At 47.1% G+C, this 18602-nt stretch overlaps 4 protein-coding genes across 4 annotated transcripts; 2 read left to right on the forward strand and 2 right to left on the reverse strand.

Moving 5' to 3' along the window:
• The first annotated feature begins 4937 nt into the window (after positions 1-4937).
• Positions 4938-5651, forward strand: LOC128997279 (histone H2B). Its single transcript, XM_054422899.1, has one exon. The coding sequence runs from the start codon at positions 4963-4965 to the stop codon at positions 5332-5334; it is 372 nt and encodes a 123-aa protein (XP_054278874.1). The 5' UTR covers positions 4938-4962; the 3' UTR covers positions 5335-5651.
• Positions 5652-8266: 2615 nt separating this feature from the next.
• LOC128997278 (histone H2A) lies at positions 8267-8782 on the reverse strand. The gene has a single exon (XM_054422898.1). The coding sequence runs from the start codon at positions 8736-8738 to the stop codon at positions 8364-8366; it is 375 nt and encodes a 124-aa protein (XP_054278873.1). The 5' UTR covers positions 8739-8782; the 3' UTR covers positions 8267-8363.
• Positions 8783-12445: 3663 nt separating this feature from the next.
• Positions 12446-13173, forward strand: LOC128997280 (histone H2B-like). The gene has a single exon (XM_054422900.1). It carries the CDS (start codon positions 12627-12629, stop codon positions 12996-12998), a length of 372 nt encoding a protein of 123 aa, XP_054278875.1. The 5' UTR covers positions 12446-12626; the 3' UTR covers positions 12999-13173.
• Positions 13174-16370: 3197 nt separating this feature from the next.
• LOC128997604 (uncharacterized) lies at positions 16371-18130 on the reverse strand. Its single transcript, XM_054423243.1, has 4 exons — positions 17832-18130; positions 17602-17754; positions 16779-16949; positions 16371-16400 (listed from the first exon to the last, which is right to left on the reverse strand). Exons 1-4 carry the CDS (start codon positions 18057-18059, stop codon positions 16371-16373), a joined length of 582 nt encoding a protein of 193 aa, XP_054279218.1. The 5' UTR covers positions 18060-18130.
• Between the last annotated feature and the right edge of the window lie 472 nt (positions 18131-18602).

Below are 18602 nucleotides of genomic sequence, written 5' to 3' on the forward strand. Positions count from 1 at the left end.
AGAAGATGTAGATAAGTGACGTCACTGTGGTAGGGCCCAACTTCATAAGTTGATCAACGAGGAATGAACACCAACGCAAAACTTCAATGTAATTGAATACATATACTGATATTTTCACCTAAATACTCGTGAGTTTTGGAGTTCTTGAATTTGTACGTTATGTATTCCGAAACCGCTCGACAGAATTTCACGAAACTTGGTACATACGTGTAGAATTTCATGGAATAGGTTTATACACCAGCAATTTCGTGATCCGTCCCATCGGCTCCGCCCTAGTGGCTCTGGAGTTTCCCCATGTTAACCTTATGAGTACTTATATTTAAATGGAATTAAAGAATCTGAACAGATGTTTCAACTAAACAATTTGATTCTGTGATGTTCAATAGCGTTAAAAAGTTAATAGGTTTACCAACAGGGTGAAGCACTATAATTTTTTTAAATTTATCACAACAGCTAATTTGTACCAAGCAGAAACAAAAAGCTGTGGAATGGATGGATTTTTACAGTAATGTTTATGTAGCCAGTTAATACTAATACTGTAGTAAATTAATAAAAGTCTATCTACATACAACAGATCTAGGGAACATAATTATTGTTCTATATAGCGTTCTTAAGCTGCTTATATAAATCCCAAAGTACCCATTAACTTTTGAGAAAACTACAAGTCAAACCCACATAGATCATATGTTCGTCATGACGAGAAACCTGACTCAAAACTATCCATAATTTAATAAATTGCCCTTTAAGGTCGTAATTCCTTTCTAAAGAGAACTTTCCATACAACTAATGTTAAAAATGCCTCAATTTTATTTATTTGTTTGTTATCCTTTTAATGTATTACCTTATTAAAATAAGGTCTGATTATTTGTTTGTTTTACTCTAGTTTTATTAATACTTATAAAGTCAAACGGGGTGAAGCCTGTGGGTAACAGCTAAACCAACAAAATAGTTCAGATCCATCACATGCTTAAAACATGGCCAACCTTTACAAAACGTTTAAGATCAATCAATAAATTTACTAATAATAAACAACGGATACAAGCATATTTTATAAATAGATAGAGTATAGGTAAAACAGATCAACATTAAATATTTACCAATTTCTTAATTTAGGGCTTTAGTCATGTTATTTGTTCGGAGAAAACAGCAAACCATCAAAAGGGACTTCAACTCAGCCACAGAGCTCTATATATCTGATTCAAAGACTTGTGGTGGCCATTAGTTAACTCTAGCCAAGTGATTCAACTGGAAGGAAAACCGAGTCACGAGTCTAGATGTAATTAATTAAATCGTTCTCCAAGCTATGTATGTTTATTTACACAAGTCCATATAATACATTTATCCGATATATCTTTAAAAACACTGAAAACTGTAAAATTAAAAATCATGGGATACTTGGAATAGACATTAATAGTCATTGACAGTAAATTCATATTTTTACGGATATGTTTGCTTTTGTATGCCAACTCCTCAATTATATCTGTGATTAATATTGCAAGTTTGTTTGTTTATTTTTAAGTAACAGATACTGTTTAAAACCATACATTATTTTAATTTAAAATGTTTAGTAGCTTCAATTCAACATAAGTCTGGTTCTTCGATTAATTATTCACTTTATATTTCTTAATTATTGAAATCGTTGATAACAATCGGTAAATAACAAAACTATGTAACAGAAAAGATATTTTGAAAAAAAGAAATAAAATTTCCACAGTAAATCGTCAAGGCAACATGCTCTGTTTTATTACTTTGTCTCTCTTGGTTCAATATGAACTTCTACTTTGGACTTTTGTTTAAATAAATTGAAGTCTTACATAAGAATAAATAAGTGTTGGGTATGGATATAAAAGAAGACTGCATGATATGGACTTTTTGCTAAATAAAAACCGTAAAATGTCAACAACATTGATTAAAGTGTAGTATCTATATAAATAAAATTAGAGTTTTGTCTGTACATTGCTTAGAATAATGAACTTTTTGGTTATTTTTACATTTCATAGGTCAGAGAAACCGAATCAAACCTTATCTCAATTTCTGTCTGTCTGTCTGTCTGTCTGTCTGTCTGTCTATCTGTCATTCTCTTGGTAACGCTAAAATACGCACTTTATTACAACTACTCCTCAATAACTATAGCACTGTCCCGCCTGAAACTTATTTTCCAAATACTATACATATATGAGATGGTTTTAGACGTATTTCATCGAATATGAGACAGTTAGATATTTAACAGTAAACCCTTGAAAATCAAGTTTTTGTCGATTTTTGACGTGGAATTTCTGGAAGCCCATGTTAACCTTATGAGAAATGAAATTATTGAATCTTAACAGCTGTTTCAATTAAACAAGTTGGTTCTGTTCTGTGATGTTCAATAGCATTAAAGTTACAAGGATTACCAACAGGGTGCAGCACTAGCACTATTATTTCTTTTACATTTATGACAACAGCTAATTTGCAACCTGGAGGCGAGTGAGCGTAGCGAACGAGCTAACCTGAAGGCAAGTGAGCGTAGCGAACGAGCTAACCTGAAGGAAAGTGAGCGCAGCGAACGAGCTCCAACATACAGGTGAGTGAGCGTAGCGAACGAACTTCAACCAGGACGTGATTGAGCCATGCAAACGAGATCAGATAGTAAAAATAAAAGTAAGCCTACCGTTATAGGATCGACCGGCAGACACAGAGGTAATTTAACCTTTTATTGATTGTCATACCGATCCGGAACAACAAAAAACAACATAAAATGAAGCTATGTATAATAGTTTGGCCAGCATATCTTAAAATATGCAAACCAACTGCTGTTCTTTATATAAGAAGGTTTCAACTGAATATTATAAGATCCCCGTGCGTAGAACGGGTACACAGCTAGTAATAATATAATATTAATCTAAATGATAAAATAGTATAGTGATAATTTTTTTCACATTTTTTATCTACTAAAAAATAATATCAATCTACTTTAAAATGAAATGAAATGAAAATTGTCACTGGAATATCACAACAACAACAAATCACAAATCATGAACAAATCACAATGAAATTGTGCACTATAATATAAAATATGGATATGCAGTAATACTTTTTTCTGAAATGACTAAAGAAAAATTTGCGATCATTAGTATCATTTATCCTGTATATTGCAAATATAATTATTTATATAGACCATCAATAGTTTCAAGAAAGAGATTGGTCCAAGGCTTATTCTCAATTTTAAGTTAAAACTAATATTTAAATTAGTCGACAAAAGTGTTAGCTTAAATGAAATTAAATAAAGTTTTCACTGCGGTATATAATAAACCATAGAATTTTTATTTTTAGTTAAACTAGCAGAGCACCCGCCCTTCTTACGGGGTTGGCATGTATAAGTATAAAATGCGTATTGCAGTTATACGCACTCCAAGTCCAAGTTTATATGACTATGGCGACTAGTGCCACGTCTGTTAAAGTGTCTGCCAAGTCCAAGTCCAAGTGTGTTTGACTGTGGCGAATAGCGCCACGTCTCGTGAAGCTCCTGCTCGCTACGAGCATATACTTTTTGACTGCTGTGGGTCCAAGCCCTGGTAGCTCAGCTACCTGTAGACGTCAACGTCGTTCTGGGGGTTAGTCTCGATCTGGGGGCGGAGTCATCCTCAGCAACTAGGTCCCTGATGTGCTCAATTCCCGGAAAATCACCGCCCGATATCCCTGCTTCCCGTCTTCTCCAAGATGCTGGAGAGAGTAATCCTGGCCAGATTCCCAGAAGAGTTCTTCTGCTCCATCAGGACGGAACAGTACGGCTTCCGGCAAGGACACTCGACGACCCTCCAACTCCGTCGAGTGATCAACACCATCGCCAGTGCGCTGCAGAACAAGCACCACGCCACGTCCGTCCTGATAGACGTCAGCAAGGCCTTCGATCGAGTCTGGCACGAGGGTCTCCTCTACAAGCTCGCCTCCTCACCACTACCAGGCCGCCTCTGGAAACTGCTAAGAAGCTACCTCCACCTCCGTAGCTTCCGTGTCCGAGTCGACCAGAAGTCCTCCACTTCCAGACCCATCTCGTCCGGTGTGCCACAGGGATCAGTTCTTGGACCGATCCTGTACCTGTGGTACACGAATGACATGCCGCAAGCCCCAGAGTCCAGATGTCACTCTACGCGGATGACGCCCTGTTCACCGCCACGTCTGCCAACCTGCGGATGTCACAGATCTACATCCAGCGACAGCTGAATCTCCTTCAACCCTGGCTCAACAAGTGGAGGATCAAAGTCAATGCGGACAAGTGCGAGGCGATCTCCTTCACCAAAACCAGACGGCAGGCAGATGGACATCACCTCACCATCGATCGCCGCCCCGTCCCTTGGAAGAAGGTGGTGAAGTACCTGGGGGTACTCCTTGACCAGCGTTTGACGATGACACCAAACGTCACAAGACTCCAGACACTCACTGCCAGCACCATCAGGAGCCTCGGCCCTCTGTTCAGGGCAAGACGCCTGCCGACCAAGATGAAGCTGCACCTCTACACTGCCCTACTGCGTCCGGTGCTCACCTACGCAGCTCCGGCGTGATATCATCTAGTCTGCAGGTCGTCTCGCAGACAACTCCTGGCACTGCAAGCCAGAGCTCTCCGCAAGGCCACCGGCACTCCTCAGTACGTCCGCAGTGAGATTGTCAGGAGGTCTACTGGCATGCCCACCATCCGGGAGTACGTCGACGTCCTGACTGCGAAGATGGAGAACATCGAAGAGACCACCCCATGGCAGCACATCAGGGACATGCTGCAGCAACCAGTCCCCAGACTCCGTCCCCAGATGGCTGACTGAGCCACCACACCCCGGAATTGACAGGTAGCTGAGCTACCAGGGCAGAAGGCCCATAATCGTCCAGAAGCCATGACTTCAAAGGAAGTCGAAGCTCCTCTAGAAGTGGGAGATCTCCCACAGTCACAACACTGCTGCTTCTGGCCACCACCACCGAGCGGTTTAAAAAATGCCTCCCAAAGCTAGCGGTAAAGCTGTCAAGAAGGCCGGCAAGGCCCAGAAGAACATCACCAAGGGTGACAAGAAGAAGAAGCGCAGGAGGAAGGAGTCGTACGCAATCTACATCTACAAGGTGCTCAAGCAGGTCCACCCCGACACCGGTGTTTCCAGCAAGGCTATGTCGATCATGAACAGCTTCGTGAACGACATTTTCGAGCGCATCGCCGCCGAGGCTTCCCGTCTGGCTCACTACAACAAGCGTTCCACCATCACTTCTCGGGAGATCCAGACCGCCGTCCGTCTCCTTCTGCCCGGTGAGTTGGCCAAGCACGCTGTCAGCGAGGGTACCAAGGCTGTGACCAAGTACACAAGCTCCAAGTAAGCGTCCCCAACGCTTCAGCGTCGCCCGACTCCTCGTCGCCGAGCGCCACAAAACGGCCTTTATAAAGGCCACCAATAAACTCATTCGTTTTACACGTTAGCAGACCCTCACTTACTAGATACGTATAAGTCCGCACGTGTTTTCCTATCCTGTGCGCAGCCGTTAACTTACATCCAAACGCAATTCACCACTGGTTATTACAATGATTAGCATAGTTAATTAAGACTTTATCTTCGTAATTGTATAACAATGGTCAAGAGTGTTACATGTCACGAGTCGAGAGTATTCCTTTACTCGAGTCAACTCAACACTGTGAGATGTTAAAGTTTTAAGAATATTCTAAATCTGACGTGAGTCGGTTAATTATTATGGTAGATAAGGTCTCGATATTATAACCAATGTACCTAAAAAAAAAAGAAAAAAGAAAAAATACACGAACAGTTAAATAAAATAAAATGGATCTTAATCTGATGCGGCGTGCACTCTGGACGTACCGTAACGGAGACGAGGGAAACAATACGCCAGCGCCAGCACTAACGAAAAGGCCAGCATTAGAACGAGCGTGCGGTTTTTATTAAATAACTCGTAAACCGTGCGTTTTAGAGAGACAACACAGGTTAGATGAAATCGAGTAAAATACACGCCCAGTACGTTGACGCAATCGGATCTCGCGTATAAAAACGCGTTTTCGAGTAACGAGCGATTAAAGTTTTTCGACTAAAGCACTAATAAAACGGTCACGTGTCGTCGTAGGGGCTTTTAGCGCGTGCGAGACGTTAGAGGAGGTAAAGACGAATAGAACGACACCCTTACGGTGTGTCTGGCATCAAAGATAACCTCCCTAGTGGGGTTTGAAGTTGTGGCCATTTGGCGGCGTCGGCGAAATCCTTTGATCGAGATAGATATATATAGCTCTGGCGGAGAAATAAGGGAGTGATTTGAGTATATATGTGGGGGCGTGGCCAACTAGTGACATACTATTGGTCGATCAGAGTGACCAACAGTACGAGCGGATTCGTCTAGCGGACTCTGCCGTTTCAGTTTCGCCGTGGTTAAGTGAGATTTTGCCCGTACTGAAGTCGTAAGCATACCCCGTGTGGTAAGAGTCACACTCGGTTGGTAAACGATTTCATACCATATAACAATGTTTGACAAAATGTAAACAAAAGAATAATAACATGATGATATGTTTTAAACAATAATAAAAATCATCAGTTGGGCTAATGCGCTATCTGACTTTTGATACTAAAAATATTCATTCCATTTGACTTTGGATACAGCTGTGATTTTTGTTTTGGTTTGTAGTAATTATCATTACAGTGTTATTATTTTTATTTAATTATTTATTTATTTTAGGTGGTTCCTACTTTGACTCTTTTAAACTTTCTTCACCTTTTCATTTTAACCACGTAATTTGTGTTTTATAAATTTGAAATTTCATAGAAAATACCGTAACATTTCGTCCCACTCGCTTTTACAGTTGGCTGTATAAGCTAATGGGGTAGGTGACATTTTGGCCCGACGAAAAGAAAAAAAAAAAAAAAATACAACGGTTGTGGATTGTAGTTCAGGTAGTAAAAGGCCCATGACCTGTATACTTTGCAGCCTACTAGCTAAACCTGACCTAACTTAAACTAACCTAACCTAACCTAACCTGACCTAACCTAACCTAACCTAACCTAACCTAACCTAACCCAACCTAACCTAACCTAACCTAACCAAACCCAACCTAACCCAACCCAACCCAACCCAACCCAACGTAACCTGACCTAACCTAACGCAATTTGTGGTGAGTCAATTTTGAATCTAATGCATTTTGTTCGTTTTAAATCAAACTGTTATTAGACATAGATATGTAATCACTAAAGGTAAACTTAAACTATTTTCTTATGACATATTACAAAAAAAAAGAAATCAGCATTCTGACACATAACCTTCTCCAATAAGCTCCAATAGTTAAAAATCACAAAATTTGCAATTAGCTAAGAACATATTAATTTTCTTTTAAAATTTTTCTCCAAAAATCCGATATTTCAGTAATTTTTTTTTTTTTTTTTTAAATAACACAAGTTACAATAACTTTAAACCGTAATTTTTACGAAAATGGGTTTTGAAGCATTACTTTTTAAAGAATTTAAAGGACAATGACATAACTGAATTTTTAAGAGATTCGTTCGAGTCATTTTCGAGAAAATCCGATTTTCCGTTATTTTATGGGGGTTTTATTTAAAAATCCCCATTAAAAAATCAATATAAAAAAAAAAGAAAAAAACCCTTAACAATGTTTAGGGTCATAACGTACTAAGTTAAATCGAAACCGGCTTATTTTCTAAAATACTATTATTATTATTTTTTCTTTTTTTTTCGATGGGGCTTTATGGGGAAATAACATAATTTACAATAACTTTAGGACCGTGGTTTTTACACAAAAGGGAGTCGTACCATTTTTGTACATAGCTTAAAGGGCTAAAACATACTAAATGTTATATCAAAATCGTTCGTGCCATTTTTTAGAAAATCCTATTTTTCAGTTCTTAAATTTTTGACGAAAACAATACTTTATCCATATAGAACATACGTACAGTACAACGGTTTAGTATGGACAGGTTTTAAAAATCCAAAGATGTTATTATGTGAAAAAAAAATTGTTATTTTCGACTTTCTCTTTTTATTTCGAACGAAAAAGGATGAATCCTAATAGGAGAAGTATGATAATTCCAATTGAATGTACGCCTTTATCACTTTGCTCTTCGTTATCATTATAGAGTCCTTGGTGTCTTAAATCTTCAACAAGAGTGTTAAGATACGCTCGTTTGGTTGTATTTCTTAAGAATATTGTATTTTAATTAACACACCTGAATTCAATTAACTTGCAAATGACGAAGGTTAATCATGTCAACATCTGAACGATGAACGGTAAACCAACGGAGTAGGTAAGAATGTGAACGTTATAGCTAGTGTAAAAAACGACCGAATGAGTGGTGGCCTTTATAAAGGCCGTTTTTTGCGCTCGACGACGAGGTTCCAGCTTACGCTTTCTTCTCTGTCTTCTTGGGCAGCAGGACTGCCTGGATGTTAGGCAGTACTCCGCCCTGAGCGATGGTGACACCGCTGAGCAGCTTGTTGAGCTCTTCGTCGTTACGGATTGCCAGCTGGAGGTGACGAGGGATGATTCTGGTCTTCTTGTTGTCACGGGCAGCGTTGCCGGCCAACTCGAGAACTTCGGCAGCGAGATACTCCATGACGGCGGCCAAGTAGACGGGAGCGCCGGCACCGACTCGCTCGGCGTAGTTGCCCTTGCGCAACAGACGGTGGATACGACCGACAGGGAACTGGAGTCCCGCTCTGGAAGACCTGGACTTTGCCTTCCCCTTCACTTTGCCTCCCTTACCGCGTCCGGACATGATGCTTTTTGATTAGAGTAGATTCTCTGGGCAGGAACCGTGATTCGACGACGACGAGGTTGTGACTGTGGTAGATTGGTCTCCCACTTCTAGAGGAGCTTCGACTTCTTGTAAGTCATGGCTTCTGGACGGATAAGGGCCTTCTGCCCTGGTAGCTCAGCTACCTGTCAATATCGGTGGTTGTGGTGGTGGCTCAGTCAGCCATCTGGGGACGGAGTCTGGGGACTGGCTGTTGCAGCATATCCCTGATGTGCTGCCATGGGGTGGACTCTTCGATGTTCTCCATCTTCGCAGTCAGGACATCGACGTACTCCCGGATGGTGGGCGTCCCGGTAGATCTCCGGACGATCTCGCTGCGGACGTACCTAGGTGTGCCGGTGGCTTTTCGGAGGGCTCTGGCTTGCAATGCCAGGAGTTGTCTGCGAGACGACCTGCAGACTAGATGATACCACGCCGGAGCTGCGTACGTGAGCACCGGACGTAGTAGGGCAGTGTAGAGGTGCAGCTTCATCTTGGTCGGCAGGCGTCTTGCCCTGAACAGAGGGCCGAGGCTACCGATGGCACTGGCAGCGAGTGTCCGGAGTCTGGTGACGTTTGGAGTCATCGTCAGGCGCTGGTCGAGGAGTACCCCCAGGTACTTCACCACCTTCTTCCAAGGGACTGGGCGGCGGTCGATGGTGAGTTGGTGTCCGTCTGCCTGCCGTCTGGTTTTGGTGAAGGAGATCGCCTCGCACTTGTCCGCGTTGACTTTGATCCTCCACTTGTTGAGCCAGGGTTGAAGGAGATCCAGCTGCCGCTGGATGTAGATCCGTGACATCCGCAGGTTGGCAGACGTGGCGGTGAACAGGGCATCATCCGCGTAGAGTGACAGCTGGACTCTGGGGGCTAGTGGCATGTCATTCGTGTACCACAGGTACAGGATCGGTCCAAGAACTGATCCCTGTGGCACACCGGACGAGATGGGTCTGGAAGTGGAGGACTTCTGGTCGACTCGGACACGGAAGCTACGGAGGTGGAGGTAGCTTCTTAGCAGTTTCCAGAGGTGGCCTGGTAGTGGTGAGGAGGCGAGTTTGTAGAGGAGACCCTCGTGCCAGACTCGATCGAAGGCCTTGCTGACGTCGATCAGGACGGAAGTGGCGTGGTGCTTATTCTGCAGGGCACTGGCGATGGTGTTGATCACTCGACGGAGTTGGAGGGTCGTCGAGTGTCCTTGCCGGAAGCCGTACTGTTCCGTCCTGATGGAGCAGAAGAACTCTTCTGGGAATCTGGCCAGGATTACCCTCTCGAGCATCTTGGAGAAAACGGGAAGTAGAGATATTGGGCGGTGATTTTCCGGGAAGAGTGGATCTTTCCCCGGCTTGGGGATCAGGATCACCGTAGCCATCTTCCAGGTGGTTGGGAAGTAGGAGAGTCGGAGGCAAGAACTCATGACCGCGGCGATGAAAGTGATCACCCAAGCTGGCAGGTGCTTCATGGCCGGGGTTCCCAGGGAGTCCGGTCCAGGGGCCTTGCGGGGACGTAGCGCCTTGATGAGCCCGGAGATCTCCTGCTCTGTCACCGGTGTCACTTCCTCCTCATCGTCTGGGTCGTATGTCTCCAGGAAGTCTTCCACCACCTCGCAGTGGTCGTCATCGTAGACGTCCGCATGGGGCGAGAATTGGTCCTCCATGGTGTCGGCAAAGGCTTCCGCCTTGTCTTCAGGTGAGTAGACTATGCCTCTCTGGCCGTGGAGTGGGCGGATGGACTTCTTCTCACCCCGGAGAGATCTGGCAACCTGCCAGACACCGTGCGGCTTCTCCGCGCAGGACTCGATGAAGTCTTCCCACGAGGTGGTCCGATGTTCTGCGAGGAGTCGGGAACAGAGTCTGGCTTGGCGTTGGAACTCCGCCTTTGCTCTCGGGCAGCGGGAACGCTGGTAGCTCCTGCGGAGTCTACGTCGATGGTGAATCTCCGCCAGCAGTTCTGGTGGCAGGGGCTTCTGACGACTGGGGACAGTGGAGGAGGCCGATGATGCTGCGATGGCGTCCTGGAGGAGAGTTGTCAAGTCCTGAACTTGGCTATCCAGCTGCTCAGTGGTCTCCGCCGGAGGTGGTGGTGGGCGGGGTCGGTCTGCCAGGAAGTTGCCGTACCTCTTCCAGTTGACCTTTGTGGAGTTTCTCGGTGGAAGTTGTGGAGCTCCATCTTCTGGGAGATCGAAGACAACTGGAAGGTGATCCGAGGAGAGATCGGAGATGACAAAGACCTCTGCGGGCAGGTCGAAGCAGCTGGCTAGTCCGATGTCTAGAATGTCAGGGAGGTTGCCTCGTCTCGGGAAGTGTGTAGGCTCTCCTGGGGCCAGGAGCTGGACGTGCTGGTGGGCCTCGAGGTAGGTCTTGAGGCGACGGCCGGGGGTGTTGGACAAGCGGCATCCCCAGTCTTGATGCTTGGCGTTCAGGTCACCAATCACCAGGGCGGGCTTGTCTGGGCCCAGCAGGGCGTCGAGGTGTACTGGCTGCAGTGTCTTCCCAGGCTGGTTGTAGACAGAGGAGATGGAGAGCTCTGCGCCGCCGTACTGTACTGCAACCGTGGTCAGCTCGAGTCCTGGTGGTAGGTTCATCGGGACGTGTCGATGGGCCAGTCTTCGGTGGACAAAGATGGCGGTCCCTCCGCTGGCAGGACCTTGAGTCAGCCTGTCAGATCGATAGCCCTGGTAGTTGGGGAGGTTGAACACCAGGCCCTGACGAAGGTGCGTCTCCTGGACCAGAGCGATGTCGACATCGAGCTCTTGCAGAAGCTGGATGAGTTCCTGCTTCTTGTTGGCCACCCCGTCGGCGTTCCACGTCACCAGGCGCAGCTTACCCATGGTGTTGTTGGGTAAGCGCCTCCACCAAGCGGGTCACAGTCAACAGCATACTCTGCAGTGTGGTCAACAGCTGAGCTATCTCAGCGAGGTGTGGATGTTGAACAGGGCCACACGGTTGCTGGGCAGGGCAGCTGGGCTCAGCAGCAGGGCTGCAGGACTGCTGGGCAGGGCCGCTTGGCTGCTGGGCAGGGCTGCTGGGCTGCTGGGCAGGGCCGCTTGGCTGCTGGGCAGGGCGGCTGGGCTGCTGGGCAGGGCTGCTTGTCTCCGTGGTAGGTGTACACTGCCGCTTGGGGACGTCCAACTTGAGGCGGGGAGTGTTTCTCTGTCTGGGTGAAGATGTCTGGTCCGGGGTATGGCTCCTAGAGGCAGGAGGGCTAAGTCTCCCTCGGTTGGCCGCATTCCTAGGTTGTCTGCGGCGACGACCTCTCGCTTGGGTGTAGCCGTCATCGTCTGAGCTCGGCTGGTCTGCTTCGTCAGAGGTTTGGTCAGGCGGGCTGGCTGTAGAGTCTGTAGCTGGCTTCTGCGTCGGGGCGACTGAGGCTGGCTTCCGGGCTGGAGTTCTAGCGGCTGCTGCAGCGTAGCTCAGCTGTCTCTCTTTCTTGAAGGCAGTGCAGCCTCTGTAGTTGGCAGTGTGGCTGCCTCCGCAGTTGCAGCACTTGGCAGGTTCAGTGGAGGCTTTGAGGCATAGAGTCCCTGTGTGGGTATCCGCACATCGGACGCAGCACGGCTCCCGATGACAGTTGGCCGAGCCGTGGCCGAAGCCCTGGCATCTGTGACACTGGATAGGCCCCCTAGTCCTGGTGTACCTCCTGACTTCTACCTTGCAATAAAGCATTCTATCGAGGTTGTACACTTCACTGGGCAGGAACCGTGATTCGGACCGTATTACGGGTTTCCAACGTCAAAGCACGTTTTCTCTAACATAGTCCAACCGAACAGGTTTTTAGCTACCCAGGCAGTTGTTTGGCTACGGATTTAGGCTCGTGTTTCACAATTGTGGGAAATTTTTAAAGTTTGCCGGTCACCACCACCGAGCGGTTTCGAAAATGCCTCCCAAAGCTATCGGTAAAGCTGTCAAGAAGGCCGGCAAGGCCCAGAAGAACATCACCAAGGGTGACAAGAAGAAGAAGCGCAGGAGGAAGGAGTCGTACGCAATCTACATCTACAAGGTGCTCAAGCAGGTCCACCCCGACACCGGTGTTTCCAGCAAGGCTATGTCGATCATGAACAGCTTCGTGAACGACATTTTCGAGCGCATCGCCGCCGAGGCCTCCCGTCTGGCTCACTACAACAAGCGTTCCACCATCACTTCTCGGGAGATCCAGACCGCCGTCCGTCTCCTTCTGCCCGGTGAGTTGGCCAAGCACGCTGTCAGCGAGGGTACCAAGGCTGTGACCAAGTACACAAGCTCCAAGTAAGCGTCCCCAACGCTTCAGCGTCGCCCGACTCCTCGTCGCCGAGCGCCACAAAACGGCCTTTATAAAGGCCACCAATAAACTCATTCGTTTTACACGTTAGCAGACCCTCACTTACTAGATACGTATAAGTCCGCACGTGTTTTCCTATCCTGTGCGCAGCCGTTAACTTACATCCAAACGCAATTCACCACTGGTTATTACAATGCTTAGCATAGTTAATTAAGACTTTGTCTTCGTAATTGTATAACAATGGTCAAGAGTGTTACATGTCACGAGTCGAGAGTATTCCTTTACTCGAGTCAACTCAACACTGTGAGATGTTAAAGTTTTAAGAATATTCTAAATCTGACGTGAGTCGGTTAATTATTATGGTAGATAAGGTCTCGATATTATAACCAATGTACCTAAAAAAAAAGAAAAAAGAAAAAATACACGAACAGTTAAATAAAATAAGCTCAGAATGGATTTTTTTTTTTTTTTTTTTTTTTTTTTTTTTTTTTTATAGGTAGGTGGAATGCGTTACGCACTTCCCGATACGTTGAGCGCTCCTCCTGGAGCGCCCGACGTGCCGGGGGAGTGTGGGACTCCTACGGGTGTCACCGTAGTTTACCCACTAAACCACCTACCCCCTCCCTGTCCTTGCTCCCGGGAGGGCGGTCGCAGCGTAGCAGGCTGGTGCTGTGCTGCTTGAAGATCTTGCTGGGGTTGTCATCTCTAGAAGGGGTCTCTCAGGTGGGGCGGCGGGTGACGCGTCGTTCACCGCTGGTTCTGGGGGCTGGCTTCTCGAAGTACTCTCCTTCGTAGCTCAACCGAGGGTGGCCGCTCGTCGTGGGTCGTCTCTACGGCGGGTCGTCCAGGATGGCGACGGGCCGAGGTCTCCGGTCCTCTGCGATGTCGTGGCGGCTGCAGAGTTCCCTGATGTGGTCGAACGTCGACTCCGCAGCCTTCTGGAAGAGCTTCGCTGTCTTCGCCTTGGTGAAGTCCTCCAGCGTTGGAACTCCAGCCGACGCTCTGATGGTGGTGTTCCTGACGAACCAGGGCTGGCGGGTGATCCGGCGCAGTGTCTTCGACTGGACGGCTTCCAGTCTCCTCCTGTTGGTCCTGCTGGCGAGGGCCCACCAGGCCTCCGAAGCGTACATCATGCAGGAGCGTGCGATGAGAAGAAACACGGTGATCTTCGTCTTCAGCGTCAGAGGGCTTCTCTTGTTGAGGAGTGGCCACAGCAGTCCGAGAATGCCGGTAGCCTCAGCGACCTTCCTGTCCACATGATGCCGGAAGCGAAGCTTCGAGTCCAACGTGACGCCCAGGTACTTGACCGTAGGTCTCCACGGGATCGGCGTTGCGTCCAGCATCACTGCGGCAGGTTGGCCACGTCGTCTATTCCGGCGCTTCCCGAAGTAGATGGCGGTGCTCTTGGCGGCGTTCACCTTGATGCGCCACTTCTCAAGCCATGGGGACAGGACATCCATCTGTCTCTGCATGACTCTGGAGGCTTGGTCAAGGCGGAAGCTCCTGCATGTCAGTAGCGCGTCATCGGCGTAGAGGGACAGCGTTACACCTGGAACAGTAGGCAAGTCATTAGTATATACTAAGTACAATACCGGGCCCAAGACGCTGCCCTGAGGGACACCAGCTCGGACCGGCCTAACCGTGGAGAGACGTCCCTCGACGCTCGTCTGGAAGAACCGGTTCTCGAGGTAGGAGCGGAGCAGGTGGATTGCGGAGTCTGGGAGTCCAGTGTCCGAGAGCTTGAAGAGGAGGCCCTCGTGCCACACCTTGTCGAAGGCCTTGCTGACGTCCAGGAGAACTGCAGTGGTGCACAGGTCGAGGTTGTAGTTGTCCACCAGCGTGTTCATCACCCGGATCAGCTGTTGAGTGGTCGAGTGCCCCCGGCGGAAGCCAAACTGCTCTGGTCTGGTGGATCCCTGGAGAGCGTCTGAGAGTCGAGTGAGGAGAAGTCTCTCGAACATCTTGGAGACGATCGGGAGCAGGGAGATGGGGCGGTGGTTCTCGGGGATGAGATGGTCTTTGCCGGGTTTCGGGATCATGATGACCTTTGCAGATTTCCAGCAGGCCGGGAAGTGGCATAACCTGAGAACAGAATTAAACAGGATTAGAAGGTGCGTAGCAAAGATGTTTTGGGCAGTTTGCAGTGCCTTACCACCAATCCTGTCTAGTCCGGGAGCCTTTTTGGGTTTCAAGGATCGGATCGCCGCCTTCACTTCTGCCTCCGTGAAGGGCTCGATGCTGTCCTCTGGTGGCTCGTGGAAGAAGTCCTCCATGAAGTGCTCCACCCGGATGTCGGTCTGTGGGTCGTTGATGTTGTTTGTCTGGAACTGGGCTTCCATCGAGTCGGCGAACGCTTCTGCCCTGGCGTCAGCTGTGTGTACCAGGCCAAGTCGGCCCAGGAGTGGGTGCACCGCAGTCTTGACGCCCCGGAGCTGTTTCGCCGCCCTCCAGACGCTGCCTCCCTCGACGTTCAGCGTGGAAAGGTAGTCGTCCCAGGTCTCCGTCCTGAAGTCGTCGACCATCTGCTTGACGACTCGGTTCTGTCGGTTGAGCTGCCGTCGTGCCTCCGGGTGTCGTGTGTTTCTCCACTGGACTCGAAGTCTGTTTCTCCTCCTGATGTGCTCACGAATGCGGTGGGGAAGGCCTGAGTGATGCTGTCTAGGAGGAACAGGAACAGACGAGTCTGAAACAGCGGAAACAAGGGATGAGTGAAAACTGTCAGTGAATTCGTCAAGTTCAGCTGCGTTGGTGGGTTCCCTTGGGGCCTCCAGTCGGTCCTCAACCAGCTGTTTGAACTTCTCCCAGTCCGTCCTCATTGCCGCCGTCCTGAGTGGGAGGGCCCGTGTCGGCGTCGTGTCGACGAGCAGGAGAACTGGTAGGTGGTCGGAAGACAGGAGTAGGATACGCTGTACTTCAGGCCACCAATCAGAGAGCAGCATTTCATCCCCACCCCTCCCCCTAGGCCACGCCCCCTTTTGTCCCACGTGGTCGCCCTCTGGTGTCCCACGTGGTCTAACCTCACTTTTGTTTTCGCGCCAAACATCTAACCTCACTTTACGTATTGCATACGTAGGTTCCCGCCAAACGAAAAAAAACTTCACCTTCCCGCCAAGTAACATAACCTCACTTTCGCGCCAAACGAAAAAAATCACCTTCCCGCCAAGTAACATAACCTCACTTTTGCGCCAAACGAAAAAAATCACCTTCCCGCCAAGTGGCATAACCTCACTTTCGCGCCAATTCCCGTTAAGTAACATAACCTCACTTTTGCGCCAAACAAAAAAACCTCACCTTCTCGCCAAACGAAAAAACTTCCCTCCATGTCCCTAGCAAATAGTATATAGAAAACTTGTTGTGCACCCTTTAGGACAGGGTTTGGGACTGTCCGAGTGTCTGAAGGACACCCCCAGGTTCAGGTATTATATCGTATCGTACTTGTATCCAGAGGAACTGGCTTAGTATTATACCATATAATACCCCCCTCCCTTATTTTGAGGGTGCACTTGGAATTGAAAACGCAGTTATAATGTTACAAATATTTATTCTATAAGACACATTACTAATTTATAAAGAATTGAGTGAAGTGTTAAAACTACTGAGCACTACTACTACTACTGAACTACATGCTAAAAACTAATGTTTATAAATAAGCACATTTGGGGAATTCCCCACCATCCCCGTACATTTAACACTATATAATTTAGAGTTTGTGAAAAATTCTAGGTCCTCGTCTGTGAGGAGGCTGGTGAACCTCGAGGGTAAAAATGTCACCCTCTCCTCGCCGGCAGATGTGGTGATGTGTAGTACAATCACCATGGTTCCAAATCTCGTGTTGATTCGTCTAGCAGATTGAATTTTCGCCGGCTCGGTCAGATCTTTGATGGGGACTTTCAAAGGGGAAGAGAGCACCTCGCAAGACGACAGCTTTGTAGAAAGATCCATCTAAAACCATATAATATTGTCGTAATAATATTGTCTGGATAGCCGAGTGGTTATAGTGTTTGCCTTCAAATCTGGAGGTTGCTGGTTCGATCCCTAGTCGATCCCTAAAAACTATGGGAACTATGTAAATATGATAGCAAAGAGGACCCATGCTGTTATTTTTATACTACAAGCTACATTAGTAAACTACAGCAGCGATATTTACCTTGTTGTAGGGGATGTGGAGAGTGTCTACCCCTCGGCAGATGCCTCTGGTTTTATACCGGGGTAGTGGGGAGCGCAAGGGCGGGGCTTAGAAAAATAATTCTTTCCTGCCGAGGACGGCCTTTCTACAGAATGGACACCTAACAATACGATTAGCACAATTTTTACAAAGAGTGTGCCAGCAAGTCATTAATACTATAGTCGGTAGATTTTCAAAACAAATACGACAACTGATTGTTCCTGCAGAGGGTAACTCTTCATTAGAACTGGTATCGCTATCGATATCTCTGGTTCTGTTTATTCGCTCTCCAGTGGAAACTAGTATTGCTTCCAACGAGTCGCGGATGTCTTCCCAAATTGCGGGGGCTATATGGATCATTTCTGGGACATTTGTATCCTCCATAAAGTGGTTAGTTAGCCATAGTGTGTCCTGCAATTCCACTCTGACAGTCTGTACTACTGTCAAGATGTCAATTAGATCGTAACCTTCCGGTCGGCTACCACTCCATCTTTGTAAAAAGTCGGCCAGCCTAAACTCTCGAATTTGTTGACGATCGGCTTCAACTTGGCATGATACACACCGAGCAGCAGACCGTCGCATCTGGAAACATAGGTAAGTGTTTATTGTATGCCTAAATGTATACTTATATGTATTTCCCCCAATCCCGATCTCCTTACCCTAGTTCTTCCTGTTGAGGTTGATGGTTCAGGGTGAGCTCGCATCCATTGTGGAAGGACTCTTGGCACCCCTAAAGATGTTGATGGTTGGGGTTCTTGAGATCTTTGTACAGGGGTCAATGTAGTGTAGACTGGTGGAGGCTGGTCCAAGCTCACGCGTGAATTATTAGCCGCATCCTCGGCTTCCACAAGAGCTCTGTCAATCGGAGATGTACGGTCTTCAGCCATCTAAATAATAACATAGACATGTTGTAAATGCAGCTTAAATGGTGGATAAAAGTTTAACAAAAATCATACAAATAAACCCACCGCTTGGATAACGGATGTAGCTCGCTCGTCACTTAAAAAGGTTGTACTTGTTAAAATATAATTTCTGTCTCTTGTTCTAGGAGGGGATTCTTCCTGAAAAGAAACTCAAATCAGTTTACATTTTAATGTGTGTTTTGTTTAGTACTTTATGTTACTAGTACTTACTCTTGGACGTTTTTCTGGAGCAGCGTCAGAAGAGGACACTAGCATCAGTAGGAAAACACACACGTTGACAGGAGCCATGGCTTTGAGAAGCTTGCACGTGTTTTGTGCTTAAATAGGCACCCTTGTTCTAAATATAAAATCACAAGGGGAGATCCCCCCTTTAGGTACTTTTGACAGGAGGGAGAGAACCCTCCAGGTACTTCCGCCGCGTGGACTATGGAGTACGGACAGTGTTTAGTGAAATTCTGGTACTATCCGATATTCAATAGATTCATTTGCTGCAGAGTGTGTAATTCA

This window comes from Macrosteles quadrilineatus, unplaced genomic scaffold, assembly GCF_028750875.1.
Source record: "Macrosteles quadrilineatus isolate MER2022 unplaced genomic scaffold, UCM_ALF_1.0 Scaffold_6__1_contigs__length_79288215, whole genome shotgun sequence".
Classification (NCBI taxonomy): Eukaryota; Metazoa; Arthropoda; class Insecta; order Hemiptera; family Cicadellidae; genus Macrosteles; species Macrosteles quadrilineatus.

Coding starts and splice junctions, on each gene's coding strand:
- LOC128997279 (XM_054422899.1), top strand. CDS start 4,963: ATGCCTCCCAAAGCTAGCGGTAAAGCTGTCAAGAAGGCCGGCAAGGCC.
- LOC128997278 (XM_054422898.1), bottom strand. CDS start 8,738: ATGTCCGGACGCGGTAAGGGAGGCAAAGTGAAGGGGAAGGCAAAGTCC.
- LOC128997280 (XM_054422900.1), top strand. CDS start 12,627: ATGCCTCCCAAAGCTATCGGTAAAGCTGTCAAGAAGGCCGGCAAGGCC.
- LOC128997604 (XM_054423243.1), bottom strand. CDS start 18,059: ATGGCTGAAGACCGTACATCTCCGATTGACAGAGCTCTTGTGGAAGCC. Junction 17,755..17,831: donor CCTCAACAGGAAGAACTAGG/GTAAGGAGATCG, acceptor CTATGTTTCCAG/ATGCGACGGTCTGCTGCTCG. Junction 16,950..17,601: donor TCTTGACAGTAGTACAGACT/GTCAGAGTGGAA, acceptor ATATGGTTTTAG/ATGGATCTTTCTACAAAGCT.